Raw genomic sequence first — 19,936 nt, forward strand, 5'->3', positions numbered from 1 at the left:
TGTCAAGGCTCGCTGACAGTGCACGTTGTTGTGTGTACACAGCTATCAGGCCAATCTTAGCACTGCAGCAGTGAGGAGTGAGCGTGGCGAAAAATCGCCTAAAAAAAGCAACTGCACAAAGCGAGCTAGCATTAGAAGGACAGAGAGATAGCTTTCTCTGCTTTTCAGAGGCTGCAGCATTAGTGACACATGCATGAGTGCAAATGGAGAAAAAAAATCACAGCGCCGGCTCTCTGTCTCTCTTGGTGTAGCAGAGTGTCTGAGAGGGGAAAGAAGTAATGAAATCAGTTCGATGTGTGTGCATGCATACTGTAGGTGAGCAGTGCTGGGAATGCACTGGTAGCATCCAAACAGGAAGCAGCTGAACGAGCAAGTGCATGAAAAGGGCAGATTGTTTAAGTATGCATAAAGTCAATAATAAAAACTGTGGAATGATTGCCTCCTTTCTAAACTGAAACTCTCTGTGTCGCATAGAAAGATCTCCATTCATGTTTTATACATATTCTATTTCTTGCATAGTGAATCCCAAAACGAAAAAAAAACAAGCCTGCATGCACCCTTTGATTTTTTTTTTTCATCCATCAAACACGTTTCCACGTGCTTTTCTGGCTTCTAGCCACCACGGTAGAGAGCTTTAAAGCTCTTCTAACCTTCGTTTAAGTGTTACAAATGCTATTATCATCCAGTAGTAAGTGTAGTAAGTGTTGCGGGTACCTTTATATTTGTATTTCTCTCTCTGTGAGTGGACGTCATAACTGGATCACGTATGATGCTCGAATAAATGGCAGCGTCATCCTGCTGAAAATGTCAGATCCAATTTGTCACATCGGGCACTGCAGCGCAGAAGCAACAAAAAGTTCAGACAATCACAAAGATGTATGCAGAGTAATCTGCTTTATTCTGAATGACAACGCACACTAATCTGGAATGTCCTGGTGTAGTAAACTCCGCCCACACCGATCCTCGGCTAAATTAAATTCTGAGAATTAGTCCACAAATACTGTTTGACTCAGGTGTGGCGTGCACGCCATGTGATTAGCAGCCAGATTGATGAGTTCAAGGAGGAGTCGTGGCCCTGTTGTGCTGTCCGTGCAGACAGGGGGGAGGTCAGCGTGTGTGATGATGAGGCCTGGAGTGTGAGGTATTGACCAGTGGATGTCGTGTCGTGATTAGTAGGAGATATCACACTCACTGGGCTCAGATACACATCGATCCTTAAACCTAGGTACAGCCTGTCAGCGGGGTCATTTTTACCCTCCTTTCCTCTCCTCCTTTCGCCTCCTCCCCCTTTGCCTCACGCTGTTTCACATTTTCTCGCCTCTCCTTCACTAATACCTTCATCTTTGCCCAGCCTTCCTCTTCTCTCTGCCCCCCCCCTCCCCCTCCTCTGTTCTGCTTCCCCATTCCCTCCCTCTTCCATCCATCCACCCTCATGGATCAAACTCTTTATCTGGCCTAAGCCACAGCCTGCAGGCAAGCAGGCAGTCTCTACAGAGGCTGGAGGAGAAGACCAACAGCTTCAAACAACATTATATAGGGCTGGCATGAAGCATGTCTCACACTGATAGATGAAAACGCTGGCCCCTCAGCCACTGTCTCTTTATGGGCATGATGAAACATGGACATAGGGCAGTCCTCCTGTGTTAAAGCCTGCTCTTCACTTAAGTGTTGCTACAAGGCCACCTGGGATTTAAGCCAGGCTAAAGTTTGCTACAAATTAGGAAACAGTGTACGTCTGTATTATGATCGGTAACAAAAAAGAAAAAAACTGTCAGTTTCTGGGAGGACGATACATTTTCTTTGGCAGCTATCCTGTTGGATCATCTGTTATGAAACAGGTCCAGAGTAAATCTAGTTTAGAGGGAAAAAGAATTGAAGCTACTGTAGGTACTAGTAACAGTTGTAGCTCTGACGCTAAATAAATTGTGCATGCAATCAATCATAAGTGGGCTATTTTATGTCTTTTTTCATTTTTAATGTTTAAGCAAGCAGGTACTACAAATAACAAATCACCTAGATAAAAAATAATAATAATAATAATAAAAAAAATGCATGTTTCTTTCTGATCTGTAATACTATTTACATATCTAGATTGTCTTTGGTGTTAGTTGCCCAGTTTTGGGTCTATAGATTTCTCTTAAAAATAAAGTAGCTAGATAGAACTTGCCTTGTTGTCCATCCATTCTCTTCTGCTTACCCTTACCCAGGTCACAAGGGGGCTGTAGCCAGCTACCATAGTGTGAGAGGTGGAGTACTCCCTAAACAGATCTCCAGTCTGTCGCAGGGCTAACACAGAGAGACAGAAAACCATTCGCTCTCACATCCACACCTATAAGCAAATTAGAATCACCAATTCACCTAACGCTACTAACTGCATGTCTTTGGATTGTGGGAGGAAGCCAGAATACACGGAGAGGACCCACGCAAACACCGGGAGAGCATGCAAACTCCTTATCGCCTTATTATGTTAGTGGAAAAACACAGCGCCAAACACATGTTTTTTTGAAGATTCCTTTACATAAATGATGACACAATTATTTGTTTTAAATTCCAAAAATCTTGGTGCATTTTTTGTTTATGCAAGAGGTATGTTCTTTACACCGGTCTCCATCCAAGAGTCAAAGGATGTGTGCACCTACTGCAGCTCAGCCTGGACTTGTGCTCACTGTCATGAGCACAAGTCTCTCATTGATGGTAGTTCCTTGCCTCCCTTTCCACAGTAAATGGGTGAGGAGCTGTGTCTTGGTAGGAAATAGGAAAGGAATGATTCATGGATACATGCTCACATAAGGCTTGTGGAATTTTTTGACTGACCTCATCATGACATCTGGAAAGAGAAGCTTTCAAATGAATTTGTTGGTGGTCTAAGACTAAGGCCACCTCACCCCAAACAATCTAGATGGATAAATCCACCTTGTCCGTAACAGCTTTTAAAGTCATGTAAATGTTTCGTATATGCCACTTTTCTACTCTAGCACTCAACGTGCCTCATTCACAAACACGTTTTTCCAAGTCTGAGTGCTTTAAATTCACTCCTGTTGCACTTAGAGCAACAGTTCAATATCTTCAGAGATACTTTGGCATGCAGACTGGAGCAGCTAGGGATTGAACCACCAACCTCCCAAAGCCCTACCGTACCTCCTGAGACTCAGCCACCCAAAGTAGAGCACTGGAAGAAAAAATGAATCACTGACCTATACTGTAAAATGCAAGTTAGCCAGTCCAAACTTTCAAAGTTGTTCCCTGCTTTTTTTGTCACGCCAAACAATCTAAAGCAGCACTACATGCCAGAGAAAAAATATGGACATTCATTTTGGGCTGAACTGTCCCTTTAAAAAATGTCCTTGCAGCCTAAGGGAATGCAGAAAGTATTTTCAAAGACGCTGCTGTCCTAAAAGTCATTTTGCTCGGATGTTGATTCTGTCAGTGTCATTTTGAAGTTGACAAGTTTAGTGTTGGGTGGAAATTTTAATGGAACAGAAAAAACAATGTAGGTGTTGTTTCGGGGCTGCCATACCGATGTGAAATTACCCATGGACTAATGCATGATCAGACCAGAGGCACTTGTGTTTAAGTGGATGCTGCCTGTAAGCTGTAGCCATGGAGACAACAGCTTTAACTGCAACCGGCCAAGGATAGATAATTTGACAGATTTTATGGTCTCCCACCTGGCTTTAAATATTTCACATGCGATTATTTGCATTAAGTTCACTTCATTTATTCCCGTAGTTAATTTAAAAAAAAAAAAAAAAGGAAAAAAAAAGACACTAACACTGTGGATTCCTGGAAGAAGATAACAACACTACCGACTGAGTGAAATGCAGCAAGAGAGGCAGAACAACACTTACTGTGTCCAACTACTGTGCTAGCCTAGTTTGGCTGTAGACGGAGAGAAATGCTTTCAACAGAGGGGGGGCTCTGCAAAGTCCACGGGTCTGTGGAGATTTGCTTACAGTGATGAGATGGTGGAGGTAAGATGGCTCAGAGGATTCAAGCTCCGCTGAACGCAAGCTTATGTCTAATAATCAGCAGGGAAGGACTCAGCGTGGTCCCTCAGAAAAGGAGACTGCGTGAATGCAACAGAGAGGGAGGAAAATCAGAGCAGGGGATGGATTGAAGCAAGCAAAAAAAAAAACAAGTTGTTAGCGAGGAGAAAAAGGAGCGAGAAATACATGTCCCCATGGCTACGTTATTTCTCCCCTGCGATGGCTTTTATGTGTTGGAGAAGAGTTTTGATAACATTTTGCTACCTTGCATATTTTTGTCCATAATAGCTTTGAAAGTCGTGTAGGAATATTGGAAGGAAAAATGAATCGCTGACCTATGAAATGAGACCTAGCTGGTCCAAACTTACGAAGGTGTTCTTTGTTTTTTTCTTTTCCTTGTTGTTTGTGCGGATGGCATTTGGAGCGGTTCTGTGGGATGGATTTTGCCGTTAAAAACATCACGGCACCGCAGACTGATGAAACTCACCACTGACGCTTGAGTGCATTTTGCCAGCTGTTCCAGATTACAGAGTACAGTCATTTATCGCACTAACTGGCACCAGCATAGCATCCTTGTCCATTAACACAGACTGAACTCTCACACATGCCCGTAGCTGCCGCATAATACATCACAGTGATCCAAAGTACAACCACGTCATGCTACTCTCTCCACTGATGCAGGATTTGCTCATTAGTATCAGCACGTTATCCATATTGTTATTGTCAAAACAATGTTTAAACTTGTCTGAGCCTGTGGGTGTGTTTTAGTGTGTGTGGCTCTCCAACCGATGCGATGGTCATCATTGGCCCCAAGGTCAAGCTCTTTCTTTCTTATCATCAGTGAATTATCTCCACAAGGCACTCCACCAATACGGGGCCTGAACTACACGCCTGTTTAACGGGAGTCTAGCGAGGATGAAGTGTAGGGGGGGGGGGGGGGGCAACGCGGTCGAGGTCAGAAAACCACAGCACAGAGGCGGCTGCGGGGTGACACAACAGCATTTTAGCAGGGGCCCAATGAGTGATTACCTTGCAGCTCCAGTCATAATTCAGCGTGACCTCAATCTGCCAGCAATGCTATAGTTTGATGGATCTGCTCACAGTTTGGGTGTCGGGTCCTCGCATGTCAAACACAGGCAGATAATAATCAGGCTATCTGTTGCTTTTACAAAATAAAACTTGGTGGATATTAATGCTGCGCGTGCGTTCGTGCACTTTCTGTTTAATTCACCCGGATGGCGCGTAAGGAATCACTGCCTCCGCAGGTGTCAGAGTAGATACTAGAGACAAAACGGTGTCACAAATGGTTAATTCCCATCATGATGATGCCTGTCAACGGTTGCTCTATCCATCGACAGGCCCATCTCTTTGCTTTATCAATCAAAGTCAGCAAAAACATGCGTGGATGCACGTACACACACATGCAAACGCACAAGTGTGCTCTCACATATGCAGACATCCTCGTCCCAGTGTGGATAATTAGTGGATTCCCTCAGTGGGTGATAAAGCCTGTGCACTTCTCTCCTCTCTCTTTGACCTTCCCCAGTGAGCTTCCGACCACAGTGGGGCTCATCACACACAGCTCTAATACATATTTATCGGCCCAGTGACAGCTCTTGAGTGCTGGATTTATATGTTTCCTGACAAAACAATAGTAAAACCTTATTCATTCGTCCTTCTTTTCATCAACCAAAGCAGGAGATAAATCCAGGAGTGTCAACCTGGCTGTAGCTTCCTCAGCAGCTGGCCATCTGTTGGTTGGTTGGGGTGTATCTGGACATGGGACCCAGCCAAGGTACACTCAAGCAGCTCTCTCCAATTACTGCAAACGGATTTGATATACGTATGTCTGTCAAATCGCCTTGGCAATCACAGGAACCTGTGCACTGGCAAACGTTTTCCTACAGCAACTTCTGATCAAAGACATTCAAAAAGTGGCTGTGGTATGGCTGGCGGCATTGGGATTCAGGACAGACTTCCTGCACCATGACTGGCTCTATTTGAACAGCGCAATCAGAGTTGAGATGTGAAGAGAGGCAATACCACTAAAGAGTGAGGGGAGGGGAAGGCGAGTGGAGAGGAGAGGAGGAGGAAGAAGAGGAGGGAGGGATGGCAGGATTAAGCCCCAGCCCACCCCCTACCCTCTCTCAGCCTCCAAGCGGCCATCTTTCATCTTGCGACTGCCCCTCTAATGCTTTCAAGTGGGCGAAGCCCTCGACATCTGCTTCCGCTCCGTGGGACACAGCACAGGCCACCGTCCTGCGGAGATGCACAACCACAGCTCAGTTCAAGGGGCACTGTGAGGCCAGCGCCACTGAAGGCGGAAGGTCTTATCCACGTAGACAGAAAAACAAAGACATCAAAAATGACAGTGTGGCACGGGGGATTAAGTCAAAAACTTATATTCAGACAAGTAGAAAAATAGAATAGATCAGCTCTTGAAATAAACATTAAAATGCATCATATACTAGTGAACAGACGCACAACAGAAACGCTTTACAGTTCACTCACCCAGACACATTAATTCTACTTACTACTTGAGAACAAATAAATGTAAATAGCTCTGTAAATAAACACTCCGTCTTCGCCAAGAAGAAATAAACCCCCTGCCGCCTCTGATTAAGACTACCAAAGTGATATATCTGGCACTTAAGTCTGCTGTTTACCTCATAAACACAAAGATTTCAGCACAGCCACCCACACTGACGCTGAAAAATCACAAACTGAGTCTGCGTGCCTGTATGTTTCTCTGCTAGTCTTTTTGGCTTCAGTGTGGGATGTCTAATGACATTTTTTTTAATGCATGCCATTTCAGGAGTATTTCTTCCGCTGTGGCTTTCAATATCATGAGTTCACTGGAATTCCTTGACTCCGGCAATGATAGCGCCGTGAGCAATAAAGCGGCATGGTCAAGTGGTAGGAGCTTTGCCTCTGATTTTCTCTGAGATCAGTAAAATAGCACTTGTGATTTTCGAAAACCATATCTGGAGTGCAGATGAGTGGTGCTGTCGAGGACAGGGCGCTGCCGGTGATATGAGGGAGGCCTAACTGACACTAGGTGTGTGGAGGGGGGTGCATGTCGTTTTACCTTCACTCTTCTCAAATTTTCCAATTATTTCTAAGGAAATTATGTTTGTTGTTTGGGATTTGTTCCTTGATGAACAGTCATTTCAGATTTCCTTCATACATCAGTGCAGCTAAAATGTAATTTAATTTGCAAGAGCTCCCCGTGAGACTGTAAATGCGTTCGCCTTGATTTCTGAACCACCTCCACCCCCTTTTCAAAACCCACACACAAGAAACAAACTTCCATGTAGATTCGTATAATGCGTGATCTGTTGACTCTTGTTTCAACATGTGTCTATTTCTGCAGCGCACAAGCAGGTGAGACCTTTTCTGTGCAGTCTGGTCTTCTTTCATTGCTTGCCACCGCAGTGTGTTCTAGTGCCAGTTTAAAAATTTGCAGCTACTTCTGCAAATGCAGTGAGCGGGAGTCAGGGTTTTTTTTATTATTATTATTTATAGAAATCCACCCACCCACTATGTTGAATTTAGTGGTCTTCCACATGGAAAAAATGTGAAAGACTTCAATTTTGCTATGTGAAAAAAACTGACATATAACTGATGCAGGGGTGCTATGCATATATAATGAGCGCAAAAAGTCTGTGTGTAATTGCTTCACCCAGTTTAAGCTACCTTGAAAAGAACGTTATCACCAGGAGGGGATGGGAAACAGGGTTCATATATTCTTAAATCAAACTGTGGTGCATGTGCATGAGGGAAGGCGTTAATATATTTTACGGTATAGACTTGTTTGGCAGCTTTGATTCATTTTCCGAGAGGGCACGTAGAGATGGATAGGGGAAGAGAGGATGACAGACAGAGCGCTGATTCTTTCCCATGTCTGCGAGCTGTCGGCGAGACCAGGCCATCTGCACATTCATTATCACGGCAGTGATTCCATTATTGTTCTGCATGGCAACAAGGACTTTTTCTGTCCGGCCTTTGTTATTCTTATCAACTGTGTAGCAGACAGCCCCCTTTTGATCATGGCAGCAACGAAATTAACTGCTATCATGTAGTATAGTGCATAACTGAATTATCCTTCAGAATAACAACAGTAAACATCATCTTGTCTCTTCTTGTGTCCTTGTGCAGGTCTGTTCCACAGAGCCATCATTCAGAGCGGATCAGCCCTCTCCAGCTGGGCAGTGAACTATCAGCCGGTCAAGTATACGCGTCTCCTGGCAGAGAAGGTGGGCTGTAATGTGCTGGACACATCAGACATGGTGGACTGTCTGAGGAAGAAGAGCTCCAGGGAGCTGGTGGAGCAGGACATACAGCCTGCAAGGTACCACGTGGCCTTTGGACCTGTAATTGATGGTGATGTTATTCCCGACGACCCTGAGATCCTAATGGAGCAAGGAGAGTTTCTCAACTATGATATTATGCTGGGGGTCAACCAGGGTGAAGGGCTCCGGTTTGTGGAGAACGTGGTGGATTCAGAGGACGGCGTATCTGGAAATGACTTTGATTTTTCTGTGTCCGATTTTGTGGACAGTCTTTACGGGTACCCGGAAGGCAAGGACACACTTAGGGAAACCATTAAGTTCATGTATACAGACTGGGCAGACAGGGACAATCCTGAGACCAGACGAAAAACGCTGGTGGCTTTATTTACTGACCACCAGTGGGTCGAGCCGTCGGTGGTTACGGCTGATCTCCACGCTCGCTATGGCTCGCCCACCTACTTCTACGCCTTTTACCATCACTGCCAGAGCTTGATGAAGCCCGCCTGGTCTGATGCCGCCCATGGCGATGAGGTGCCCTATGTTTTTGGAATTCCTATGATTGGTCCCACTGACCTTTTTCCCTGCAACTTCTCCAAGAACGATGTCATGCTGAGTGCTGTGGTCATGACCTACTGGACCAACTTTGCCAAGACTGGGTGAGCACTTTTTAGTTTTCCATCAGAGGGAAGCTACCATTGCCATTTAAATTACAAACGTATTCATAATGGTAGCAGCTTGATATTGATGTATGCCTATGTGCTCAAGTAGTCAATTTCCTGTTTGCTCATTTTCTACTCAGCAAAAGCACACTGTAAAGATAAAAGGATCAGTCATTTAATCAATTAGCTGTTATTTAAGTTATTTTCAGTTATTTTAATTGTTAAGCCTTTTTTTGTAAGAAAACAATGCAAAACACTTGTTGGATCAAGACGTGAATATGTTTTCTTTTGTATTGCTGTGACTGTTTGCTGGATAAAGCAGGACATTTAAATCGTACAAATATATTAGTAATTGATCAAAAATATGTTGCAGTCCTAGTATACAGTAACTTACATTTTTACCTGAAGCTTTACTCTCTAAAATTGATGACTGAGGTTTTACCCCGAGGGTTACAGAGTGTTATCTTAACTTAAGGCCAGCTCAGTAAGATGTTCTGGGCGAATCGATGGAGCGATGGATGCATGTTGATAGTTTATGTGTGGGTTTTCTTGTGCTCGCTCTTCCTCCGGTAGCTTATTTCTACCACTCCATAGACCGTCTTAAGAGCATAAACTCACCAGCACAATCTGTAGTAGTTGTGCAGTGGTAAGAAACCATAAGGAACATGAACAGATAGCTACAAATGCAGAAGCTCATTTAACAGTGGGTAGACTGGATATATTAATCTCTGATCTCAGATCAGGCAGGTGTTTGTGTTGTGTTTCCTCCTGCAGAAACACAGTGCTTCTCCACATTCCCCCTGGTTTGTGTTTTCTAACAACTGTACTTTTACATTTGTTAAACTAGTGCGCATGCAATTATGAACTTGCTAAGTTATTAATAGAAGGTTACAGATTTTTAAAAAAAAATCCTATTTCAGTTCTATTAATAGCACTTCTGTGCCGCAAAAAATGAGCTGCAGGAGAAAGGAAGCTCTACAATAGATTGTATAGGGCAGAAAAGGCATTTTTCAAGAGAGACATTTTTTCTGAGGTATTTTTTGCCCCGACTTCCTGGGTCTCAGTCTGAAAACCTGAGACATATTGAATGTGAGGAAGATTAAATGTTCCTGCAGAATGTGTGCTGTGCTATTCGTGCTTGGCTGCCTGTTTGGGTGCATGGCTGCCTGCCCTTCTGTATACTTGCGTCCATATGTGTGTGTACTATGGCTGCGTGTGTGCGTGTTTGGCTGGAAATACTATCTATGCTCTATTATACCGGGGACCAAAAGACACAAAGACTTATCAGGGAGGCATATCAAACTCTTGCCCTCAGCGGTATTGATTCCCTAAGCCTGGGCCCAGTCAATCACTCGTGCCCTGGGTGTCTCTTGCTCCCCACTATGCTCAATTTCCCCACCACCCATCACAAAACCGGACCATTTTGTATGACTACTAGTAATCATTTCTAACAACTTAAATTTAATTTGACAATCCCTGTTCCTAGAGGGGTATTGATCCCATCCTGAATGGGATGCCATCAGAAATCTTGTTCTGTTTTTTTATCTGTCTCTACATCATCTGCCGTCCAATCAGGTGGCATTTACATCCAATCGTCTGGCTGATAGGACCTTGAGCTGCTAATGGCTGACTAGTGCAGATGGACTGATGTCGGAAAGCACTGAAGTCCATCAGTGATGCCCGGACAGCTGTCTCCTCTGCCTGGCAGCCATTTTGTGTCAACACACACAAAGCTGCATTTGTAGATGTGCGCAGATTGATTTTCGTTTTTCTTTTTCTTTTTTTTTTAACTTGTCATTTCAAGAAAGTGATCTGGTCTCATGAGAGGAGACAATGTGTTTAATCTAAATGACAAACAGAAGTTTGAGGTCTCGAGTTAACAATGCATGGTGCTTATGTCTCTGATCTTGGATCTTGTGATGTCACCAAAATTTATTCTGATGAAGGATGACAGCATGTCTGCCATGCCTATATCCAGTCAGACTCAACACAGCGCCGTGGGCAGTGAGCCTGCTGTAACCCTAACCTAGCCTTCACCCTGGCATGCGCCAAGAGTAGAAAAAGCAAACTGCACTTTACAACTGACCCCATGTCAGTTTTGTAGATTTCCATGTCACTGATTGATTGAGATTAGGGGCAGAGCAGCGAGAGGATAAACCGGTTCTAGATCTGTGTTCACCATGTTATGGGTATCTGTCCTGTGGTGTGTCGCCTTGGCCTGTCTCCAGATAGAAAGATTACAGGCAAACCACAATTAGGCACTCAGATGGTAAAGAGCCCAGGATTAGATGCCAGCAGAATAAAAACTCACCGTGCTGCTTTAAAGGGTAATTTTACCCAGGCCTATGTAAAGGAATCTACCATAAACTCTTAAAGGAGGGGGGGAATTGAGGATTTAAGATATTTCCCACAGACTCTGAAGTTCGTGCCTCTCATTTAGACCACGTGAGGGGATATCACTCTCTTCTAACACCACCCAACGCAATCTGGCTCAGGAGGACGTATTTTTAATTAAGACCCAACTGAATTGGCTTCGCCTTCATGGCTCGTCCAACAGCCATCTCGCCTGTATCTGCAGAGTAGCTCTCGCTCCCCTTCCAGATGTTCATAATGAACTGACCCAGATTGCACTTCCTGCCCCTGTCTCTATATCGGCTGTAAGAACATGTGTGACACGATGTCGAAACACTTGGGCTGCATGTCAACAGTGGGTATCATAGCAGCATTCCCCCCAAAGCTCTTCCTGTCCCTGGCTCTCTTGTGTCATCTTTACAGGGCAAATCCCTTCCCATGCCCTTTTTTTTTTCCTCCATCAGCATCAGTGAAGCATAAAAGCATACAGAGTGCACACTGTCAAATCTTCTTAGTGTGTGTGCGCACATGTGTGCGGGTGTGATTGTGAGAGCGAGAGTGTGCGTTTACACTATGGGGCCGTTCTTTCCCAAGAGTCAGAGATGTTTCCGAAGTGCAGGGATTTGCTCAGCTCTGAGGGTTTTTTTTCTGGCTGCAACATTTGTTTTACTATTGACTAGCAAAAATTGGCCTGGGCTTGCCACAACAACTTCATCTGAACTGTATTGTCAAAACTTTGGTTTTCTTTTTTTTTCGCGCACAAGTCTACTGCGACTGATGTGAGCACAGCAGCGACACAACTTTACACAAAAAAGAAAGAAAGAAAGAAAGAAAGAAAGAAAGAAAGAAAGAAAGAAAGAAAGAAAGAAAGAAAGAAAGAAAGAAAGAAACTTTGGCAGAAGTCTTCAGAAAAAGACAGGATGATGAAAGGCCTGGAAAAGATCAATCATTATATATCATTAGTGCTAGAAATTTGTTGGTCCATCTTTATACTTGTTTTTATCCTGCTGGCTTGTGCTCATTTCCCCAGTTCTGTGTCTGAGCTCTGCCACATGCAGTGCTGGGTATAGCTAGGTAGTTAGAGAGCAGAGCGCTGTCACGTGTTGTTGGTTTTTTTTTTAATTCTCCTCCACAGATCCCCCATTCCTCTCTCACTCTCTCTCTCATTATTCTATACAGTCATGTATTACGATCACAGTGTGAGCTAAAATATGCACCATTGATTGGTTTGGTGACAAAGGCTGCCAACTAAACAAATGTAGACAGAAGTAACTACACTGTGTGTCTGTGGTACAGTGTTACAGCCAGCACTCTGATTTACAACACTGCTGGTTGATTTTTCTTTTGTTTTCCTCCTACTTGTCAATCGAACACTCCTCTTCTGTAGGATTAACAACACACATACATCAGCTGTTTCTCCTGTCTGACCTCATTCACGCAAAGCTTCAGCCTTCTTTTCCTTTTTTTTACCCCAGCTGTCTAGTAGTTACATCATTCAACTCTGATCTCCCTCTTTGTCCTTCGTCTGGATTATCCCTGGTTCTCTTCAGTTTCCTTCGTTAGGCCCAACCGACTAAACCTGCACCGGGAGTACTGAATGCTTGGCATTGTCGAAAAGCTCAGCCCCCAACAGCAACCTACCTACTCCATTAAATAGGCACTCACTTGATAGGAGATTTGTAGCCAATATCCTGATTTGCATTAGAGAAGGTAAGGAAGTGGTGTGGCTTGTTAAGGGGCCGGGATGCCATTGATCGGTGTCCATGCTGTGCAGTGAATGTAATGAGAGGAGGGCCGCAGGGGAGGAGAAGAGGAAGTAGATCTGCATGTATGCGTCTGCGAATAAGTGGTTGTCAGGTTAAAACATGAATAATATTCTTAAACGTATTCATGTAACGTAGCTTAAAGCTCCCGATTGTTCAAAAAAAAAAAGGACAAAGTGAAAGTAGGGAAAGTTTCGTGAGAGCCAGGAGAAGCGTTTTTTTTTTTTCTTCGCTGCCACTCATCTAATCAAACAAATCAATGGCATCTATAACAGGGAGCGGCCCCAGAGCTGTGTCCTCCAACACTTCTGCACACCCCAAAGTCACAGCGCCTCGCCCCGCATCACTTAGCCTGCTGAACCGAAGGCTGCCATTAAATATGAACCTCGCATCACTCAGCCCCATGTCCCACCGTGCAACCACATGAAGGGCAAAAGAGCACAGGCTGATAATTTGCCTGTTCAGCGCTGAGGATGCCCCCCTCCAGCCCATCCCATACACTGAACCAAGACGAAGTCTACAAACAGAATGAGACTGAGTGTATTTCTTCAAAATTTCAAGCACAGTGTCGGGGGAAAAGATCTGGTAACCTTCTCATGGAGTGAAAATTACAATTAGTTCCTTACTTTGCTTCACCTGGTAAGGAGATAAACAACTGCAGGGGATGAATTTGTTACGCAACAATGACAACAATACCAAAGAAAGCTTTTTTTTCTGCAGCCTAGCAAAATGAGCATCAGTGCCGTTAAATTAATGCATGCTTCTTGGTATATATATATATATATATATATATATATATATATATGTATATATATATAAAAATTGAGAAGCTATACTCAGCTCAGGATTCAGAGACCTTGAGTGCAGTGAAAATAGATTCTTGTCTTCCGCCTTAGGGCACGTAAACGTGTCTTTTCAGATTTGGTGATGGCTAGGTCTATGATCATTCAAGCGCTTCAAATTACATCAGGATGAAAAGGGGAAGGAGGTACACCGGGAATGAAAAAAGAAAGAAAATGATATTCATTCTCCCCCCTTATCTACCTTTTACATCAGCGCTTGCAGATAGAGCTCGGAATAAGTAATGAGCTCCGGTCCCATTCTGCCACATGTGTAGGCAGAGCCGAGAGTCGTGTCTGTCATCCAGGTGGCACGGCTTCTTATAGCAGAACTGCTTTTTATATCAGCCGGGAGAGGCCCATTGTCCTCACCACAGAGCGTGAACAGCTTTGTGAAATGTGACATGTCTTGTGTTTAAGTGCTTCACTTGTTCAGTCCAAGAGGTTATTGTACCATAATGTGGCCCAAATCCAGTACAATCACACACACACAGATGTGCACATGCAGGCACGCAGGCTGACAGTCGCGAGATGAAATCCAAATTCTCCATCAATCATAAATAAGAGCACATGGGAACACTTAAATACGCTTGACAGGCCAAGGTTAGCAGGGGTCAGCAGGTCACTGAGATTGGTGGTGGCGGGAGGTTGTGACGAGGAGATGAAGGCGATAGTTTATACTACCACGGCCATATGAACACATCAGAGGAAATCTGAAAGGCCATTAAAACGCCTGCTTTTATGGGTGTAATAATCCCTCTCCTCTGCCTGGGAGTCCAGCCACAGCTTCAGTGGCCATCCCCAGATTAGGTGGGAGGTTTGACAGGAAGCAGGCTATCAGCTAATGCAGGGGAGCTCTGACAGCACCAACAGGACCACAAACATCACATTATGCCAGGGCTCTTCATGCAAGTCACACTAGGCATTCGCCACAGAGCTGAACGCATGCGGTGAGACGGGACAACAGTGCACTTTGCAGAGTTTTGTACCCAGACTGATGTTATGTTTAAAAGTGAAAAGAGCTGGTGATCACAAGATTTGGCTTTAATCTGAGTTTATCCAGACACTTCAAATGAATAGCTACACACCCTCCCATTTAATATCAGCTTGCCAGAAGTGTTTGAACAGGTTAAAATTGTTTTTTAATATATGTTTTAATTTTTTTAACGACAGTGAAAATTCACTGGCGTAACTTCTAATTAGCATCCGAATTAGACACTGGAACTCCTTTAAAGTGTCTTTTTTATTTATTTTTATTAATTGGCCTCTGGGCCTGAGGCCCGGTCCTCTCTGGCACAGCTGGCTGCCGGCAGAACCCGTTGGCACGTTACTGCAACCCCCTCTGGCCTCTGCTCCATGGCTGCTGGGTGACCTCTTGTTTGGGGCTCTCCTCAGCTCTTCCCAGGAGGGTGGCACGGTTGCCCCCCTGGTGGTCCTCCTTGGGTCCTCGTATTCTGGGGCCTCTGGATGTCTGGGGCCTGGATCTCCTCCATACCTGCTTCATGCCCTGGGGGATGGGGCTATGGCTCCCCACACTCCCTAGCAGATTGTTACATGGAGAAACCTTTTGAATACAAGCGTGCTGATGCACACAGGTGTACACACGGGTGTTCACAGACACAAACTACACCTTTCTTGGCTGCTACCTCAAAGCACATTGTGCGCTGTTGATCTTGCGTACTGCTCAATAACATGTAATATTTAGTATCTACTGTTATCTACTGTTAGCTAGTTTATTGTGATGGTGTTGTATTTATTATGTTGCTCTTTTTTGTTTGCTTTCTCTTCTGTTTTTTCTTATCTCCATACGTGATCAAGGTGTTTTGTTTTTTTTCCTTTTTTTTTCTCCCCCCCTTTCTTACCATCTCTTCTCCCCTCTATTTTTCTTTCTCTCCCTCTTTCTTTCATTCTTTCTCCCTGTCCTATCCCCCAATCATGTCTGTCCCATCTGTAACAACCGAAATAAAATAAAATAAATACATAATTATAATAAAGGTCAATCAAATGGACCAATATGGCAAGGCCATGATGATCCAATTGGTAAAGTAAATCCGCTTGGCATCTTTCTTGGCCTTGAGACAACAATTCTGATGGCTAAAGATCCAAACAGGACAGGCAAAAAAAAAAAACCAAAGTGTCTTTATTATCTTTACATGTTAAGCACAGTATCTGCTGAAGCATCATACTATTTTTTCCATGCATACATGCTAAACAAAGATTAAAAAAACACTTCCCAACAAAACCTGGCACCTTCATTCTTGCTGAATATATTAAAGCCTATTGTGTTGGATTTTACAGTAGACCTGTTATAAGATGAGCATGCAGTTCAGACAGGTTGGCACCTGTAGAGACTTTAACAAATGATTACAGCACTATTTTACCACAGATGGAGAGCACAGCAGCACAGCACTCAAGAAACAGTCAATCTGACAACGGCGCACAGCAGCACCCACTGATACAAATCGAACAGGGTAACCTAGTTGCCCTCGCTACACTGACTAGTAAAGCTTGAGTTCAGATCACTCCCTGTGACTCTGCAGCTCAGGGCAGCACTTCAAAGCCACACAGGAGCCCAAAGTTGAGCAGCAGTGGTAGAAATTGTTCAAAGGAATGTAGCCTGTTTACTATTGACTTTGCAACAATTACCCAAGCATATGTGTGTGTAATTAGATAAGGCAGCCAGTTGTTCTCTAATGCGGCAAATCAAATTAACTAAAGATGCCACATTGATTTCTTTGTGTTCCCTAAATTATTCATCTACACTTGCACTGAACCAGCCAGCCAGCCACCAAAGAGCTTTTCTAACTCCTCTGCACCACCACTCCCTTGCACTCCCCACATGCACATGCTGATTGTTTTGTGAGATCTGTCAGAGGACAGTTGCAATATTTGTGCCATCACCATTCAGCAAATTGACCTTCCAGAAAAGAGAGTATTTATGGTGTTATGGAAATAAAGAATTCCCATTAAATGCAGCAGTGTCGATATCCATCGTTCTTGTCGATGCGCATGCACGTGTGTAAGATAGAGGGCGAGAGCCTGTGCTTGCATGGGTGTGTGCACACTGGTGCACTCTTGCAAGAATTCATGCAGCACGCAGGCTGCAGACAGCTACGTCTGAGGCGGCTCCATTGACATCCTGTTCTCTGGCATGTTGCGCACGGGGAGATCAATATGACCTTACCTCCACCACCTACTCCTTTGAAACTTAATTACTGATATTCAGCTACAAAGTCATCATAGTCTGCCTGTCAATATTCATCGGGGATCATTACGGGCCTAATAAAAGAGGTTATTTACGGGCCGCTCTGCTGACACCAGCCGTGGTCGAAGGAATTCAGCTCCAGCCGTCTCAATTTGCTCTACCTCTCTCGGTCTTTTTTTCTCGTTCTCCTTCTCTATCTCTCTCTCTCACTTCTCCCAGAAGCACTGACCTGAAAAAGAAAAATTGACAGCAGAAAAACGAACAGGAGAGAGGATGGAGGTTGAATTCTTCTGGCATGGCTGTTAATTCTCTTAGCCATGTTTGGTGGTTTTTCAGCCAGTGCCAAAAAAAAAAGAAAGAACAGGAAAAAAACACAACACTGTAGCCACTATATCCCTAAATCCCCGGCTAAATTTTAACTTTGCTTGCCACTGACATTGCAGTCAGATCCACAAAGGGATATTTCATGATATTTAGAGAAATGTCACACTGCTCCTTGCCTCCTTGCAACAGCGCAGGTTTTAACATCACCGCTCCAACATCAATTATTGGGTTTTCGTGGCTACAGGACAATTCTTTCATCACTACCAGAAGCAATATTCTGGGTCGCAGAACTCCCACTTCTGACATTGTACGGCAACAAAGAGTTGTGTGATTGTCGGAGATTGCTATATGTTAATTTGTTCAATAAATCAATAGCTTCACTGTAATTGAAATGGCTGGTCATTTGAGGCAGCATGTTGAAAACCGAAAAGTGGAACAGTGAACTCTGTAGATCACAGGAGGTACTGCATCCAGAAGAAGCTCTTTCCTTTTTGTCTGTCATGCTCAGTCTCATAAACATCCATTCGCTCTCATGCATGCAAACATCCTGATATCCATGCATGCACACATATATATGGACACACAGGGCTAAGCAGTTCCTTTAGTATCTTGATTAATATGGTCCACTTTACATCAGCACATTGGATGCCAATGCACACTGTGCCGCCTTCCCTAAGCAATTAGCGAAACGGCTCCACCAGCGTTGGATTATCAACAACAAGATGCCTCCTGACGCGAGCCCTAAAGCCTGCTGACTTATTCATATGTGTTTACTTTAAAAGGCTTTGCCCTGTTTTTTGTAGGTGGGCTGCCTTAGAAATGAAATAAGAACAACATCTGGAGAGAGAAGAGAAGGGGAGGGGGGTTATGCTCAAAGAGGTGTCCAAAAGCAGAAAGACATTTGGGAAAATATAATATGAAATCGTTCTCAACTCATTCATTAAGAAGAAAGCATATATATATACACAACAGCATGCACACGCAAATCCTATATAACCAGGAGGATTTGGCTGGTCGATGCGAGTTTGTGCTTTTGCTGTTGTGGATTTCACTGAGCAAAATCAATGAATTCTCCACTAGCTGAACCCCTTTCACGCCAAAATATGAGCTGTGAATCACATGCTTGTATTTTTTGTTTTTTTGGACGTTTCCTATCCCACATGAATGTCAGAGCTTGAATAATTTAATGTACTCTTAGAATCACATTTAACAGTCTCTCTTTCTTGTCTCCAGGGATCCCAACAAACCAGTTCCCCAAGATACCAAGTTCATCCACACCAAGGCCAATCGCTTCGAAGAGGTGGCCTGGTCCAAATACAACCCCCAGGATCAGCTTTACCTGCATATTGGCCTGAAGCCACGTGTGCGCGATCACTACCGTGCCACCAAAGTGGCCTTCTGGAAACACCTAGTGCCCCATTTGTACAACCTCCACGATATGTTCCACTACACCTCCACCACCACCAAAGTGCCGCCCCCAGAGACCACGCAGAACACACTGTCCACCAAAAAGCCCAATGGGAAAAACTGGCCATTCAACACCAAGAGGCCACCTATGTCCCCGGCCTACAACAGTGAGGACAAAGACTCCTGGGGCGATGATGAGGAGACAGGGCCGCTGGTTGTAGAGAACCCTCGGGATTATTCTACAGAGCTCAGCGTCACTATCGCTGTTGGGGCCTCGCTGCTGTTCCTCAATGTCCTGGCCTTCGCAGCCCTCTACTACCGCAAGGACAAGCGGCGGCAGGACTCCAGCCACGGGCAGCCCAGCCCGCAGCGGCAGACCACATCCAACGACATTGGCCACCACGCGCCGGAGGAGGAGATCATGTCATTGCAGATGAACCAGACGCACCATGAGTGTGAGGCTGGGAACAGCAATGAGGGGGCACTGCGCCTGGCCTCGCTGCCCGACTACACGCTCACACTCCGGCGCTCTCCGGACGACATCCCCCTGATGACCCCCAACACCATCACCATGATCCCCAATTCCTTGGTAGGCATGCCCAACCTGCACCCCTACAACACCTTCACAACTGGCTTCAACTCCACCGGCCTGCCTCACTCTCACTCAACCACCCGCGTATAGCTTTAAGGAGGCATGGGGCAGCCGGCGAAAAACGGGGAGGGGAGGAAGAGGCGGCGGTGCAGGGGTGGAAGAGGAGGAGCAGTCCGGATGAACGAATGGAGGAGAGGATTGTGTTTTATAAATATCACAGGGAGGGGGAGGGCCATGAGGGGGGGTGGGAGAGGAGGGGAAGGGCATCAGTCAGATTAAAACGTGAGGAGATTTAACACGACTTTTACTACGAGGAGAGTTGCTGAGAGCTCTCCGTGGATGTCAAGTTGTGCAGAGCTGCCAAAATCAAACTGCTTCCCTTCTCCCGACCAGGAGAGAAGGGGGGTTGCGGGGTCTTTCTGCAGTGTTTTTTTCTAAAATAATCATTTTAAAAGCCTTTTTAAGCAGACTGAGGAGATATCAACAGTTTTTTTTTCTTGAATTCATAACAAAAAAA

The 19,936-nt window shown here is 44.6% G+C and overlaps 1 protein-coding gene across 5 annotated transcripts in view; it reads left to right on the forward strand.

The window, feature by feature from the left end:
• nlgn3a (neuroligin 3a) overlaps window positions 1–19,630 on the forward strand; it is a 130,701-nt gene extending 111,071 nt beyond the window's left edge. For all 5 annotated transcript variants that reach the window (XM_086310761.1, XM_086310769.1, XM_086310778.1 and 2 more), the window contains 2 exons: window positions 8,145–8,934; window positions 18,654–19,630. In XM_086310761.1, the coding sequence (XP_086166887.1) occupies window positions 8,145–8,934; window positions 18,654–19,509 (1,646 nt within the window). In that variant the 3' untranslated portion in view covers window positions 19,510–19,630. The remainder of the gene's footprint in view (window positions 1–8,144; window positions 8,935–18,653) is intronic.
• Window positions 19,631–19,936: the final 306 nt, after the last annotated feature.

The sequence above is a fragment of the Aulonocara sp. 'chitande type north' Nkhata Bay genome, linkage group LG2 (assembly GCF_057382095.1).
Source record: "Aulonocara sp. 'chitande type north' Nkhata Bay isolate Kocher_YH1m ecotype deep benthic linkage group LG2, A_spYH_male_GT1.1, whole genome shotgun sequence".
Classification (NCBI taxonomy): Eukaryota; Metazoa; Chordata; class Actinopteri; order Cichliformes; family Cichlidae; genus Aulonocara; species Aulonocara sp. 'chitande type north' Nkhata Bay.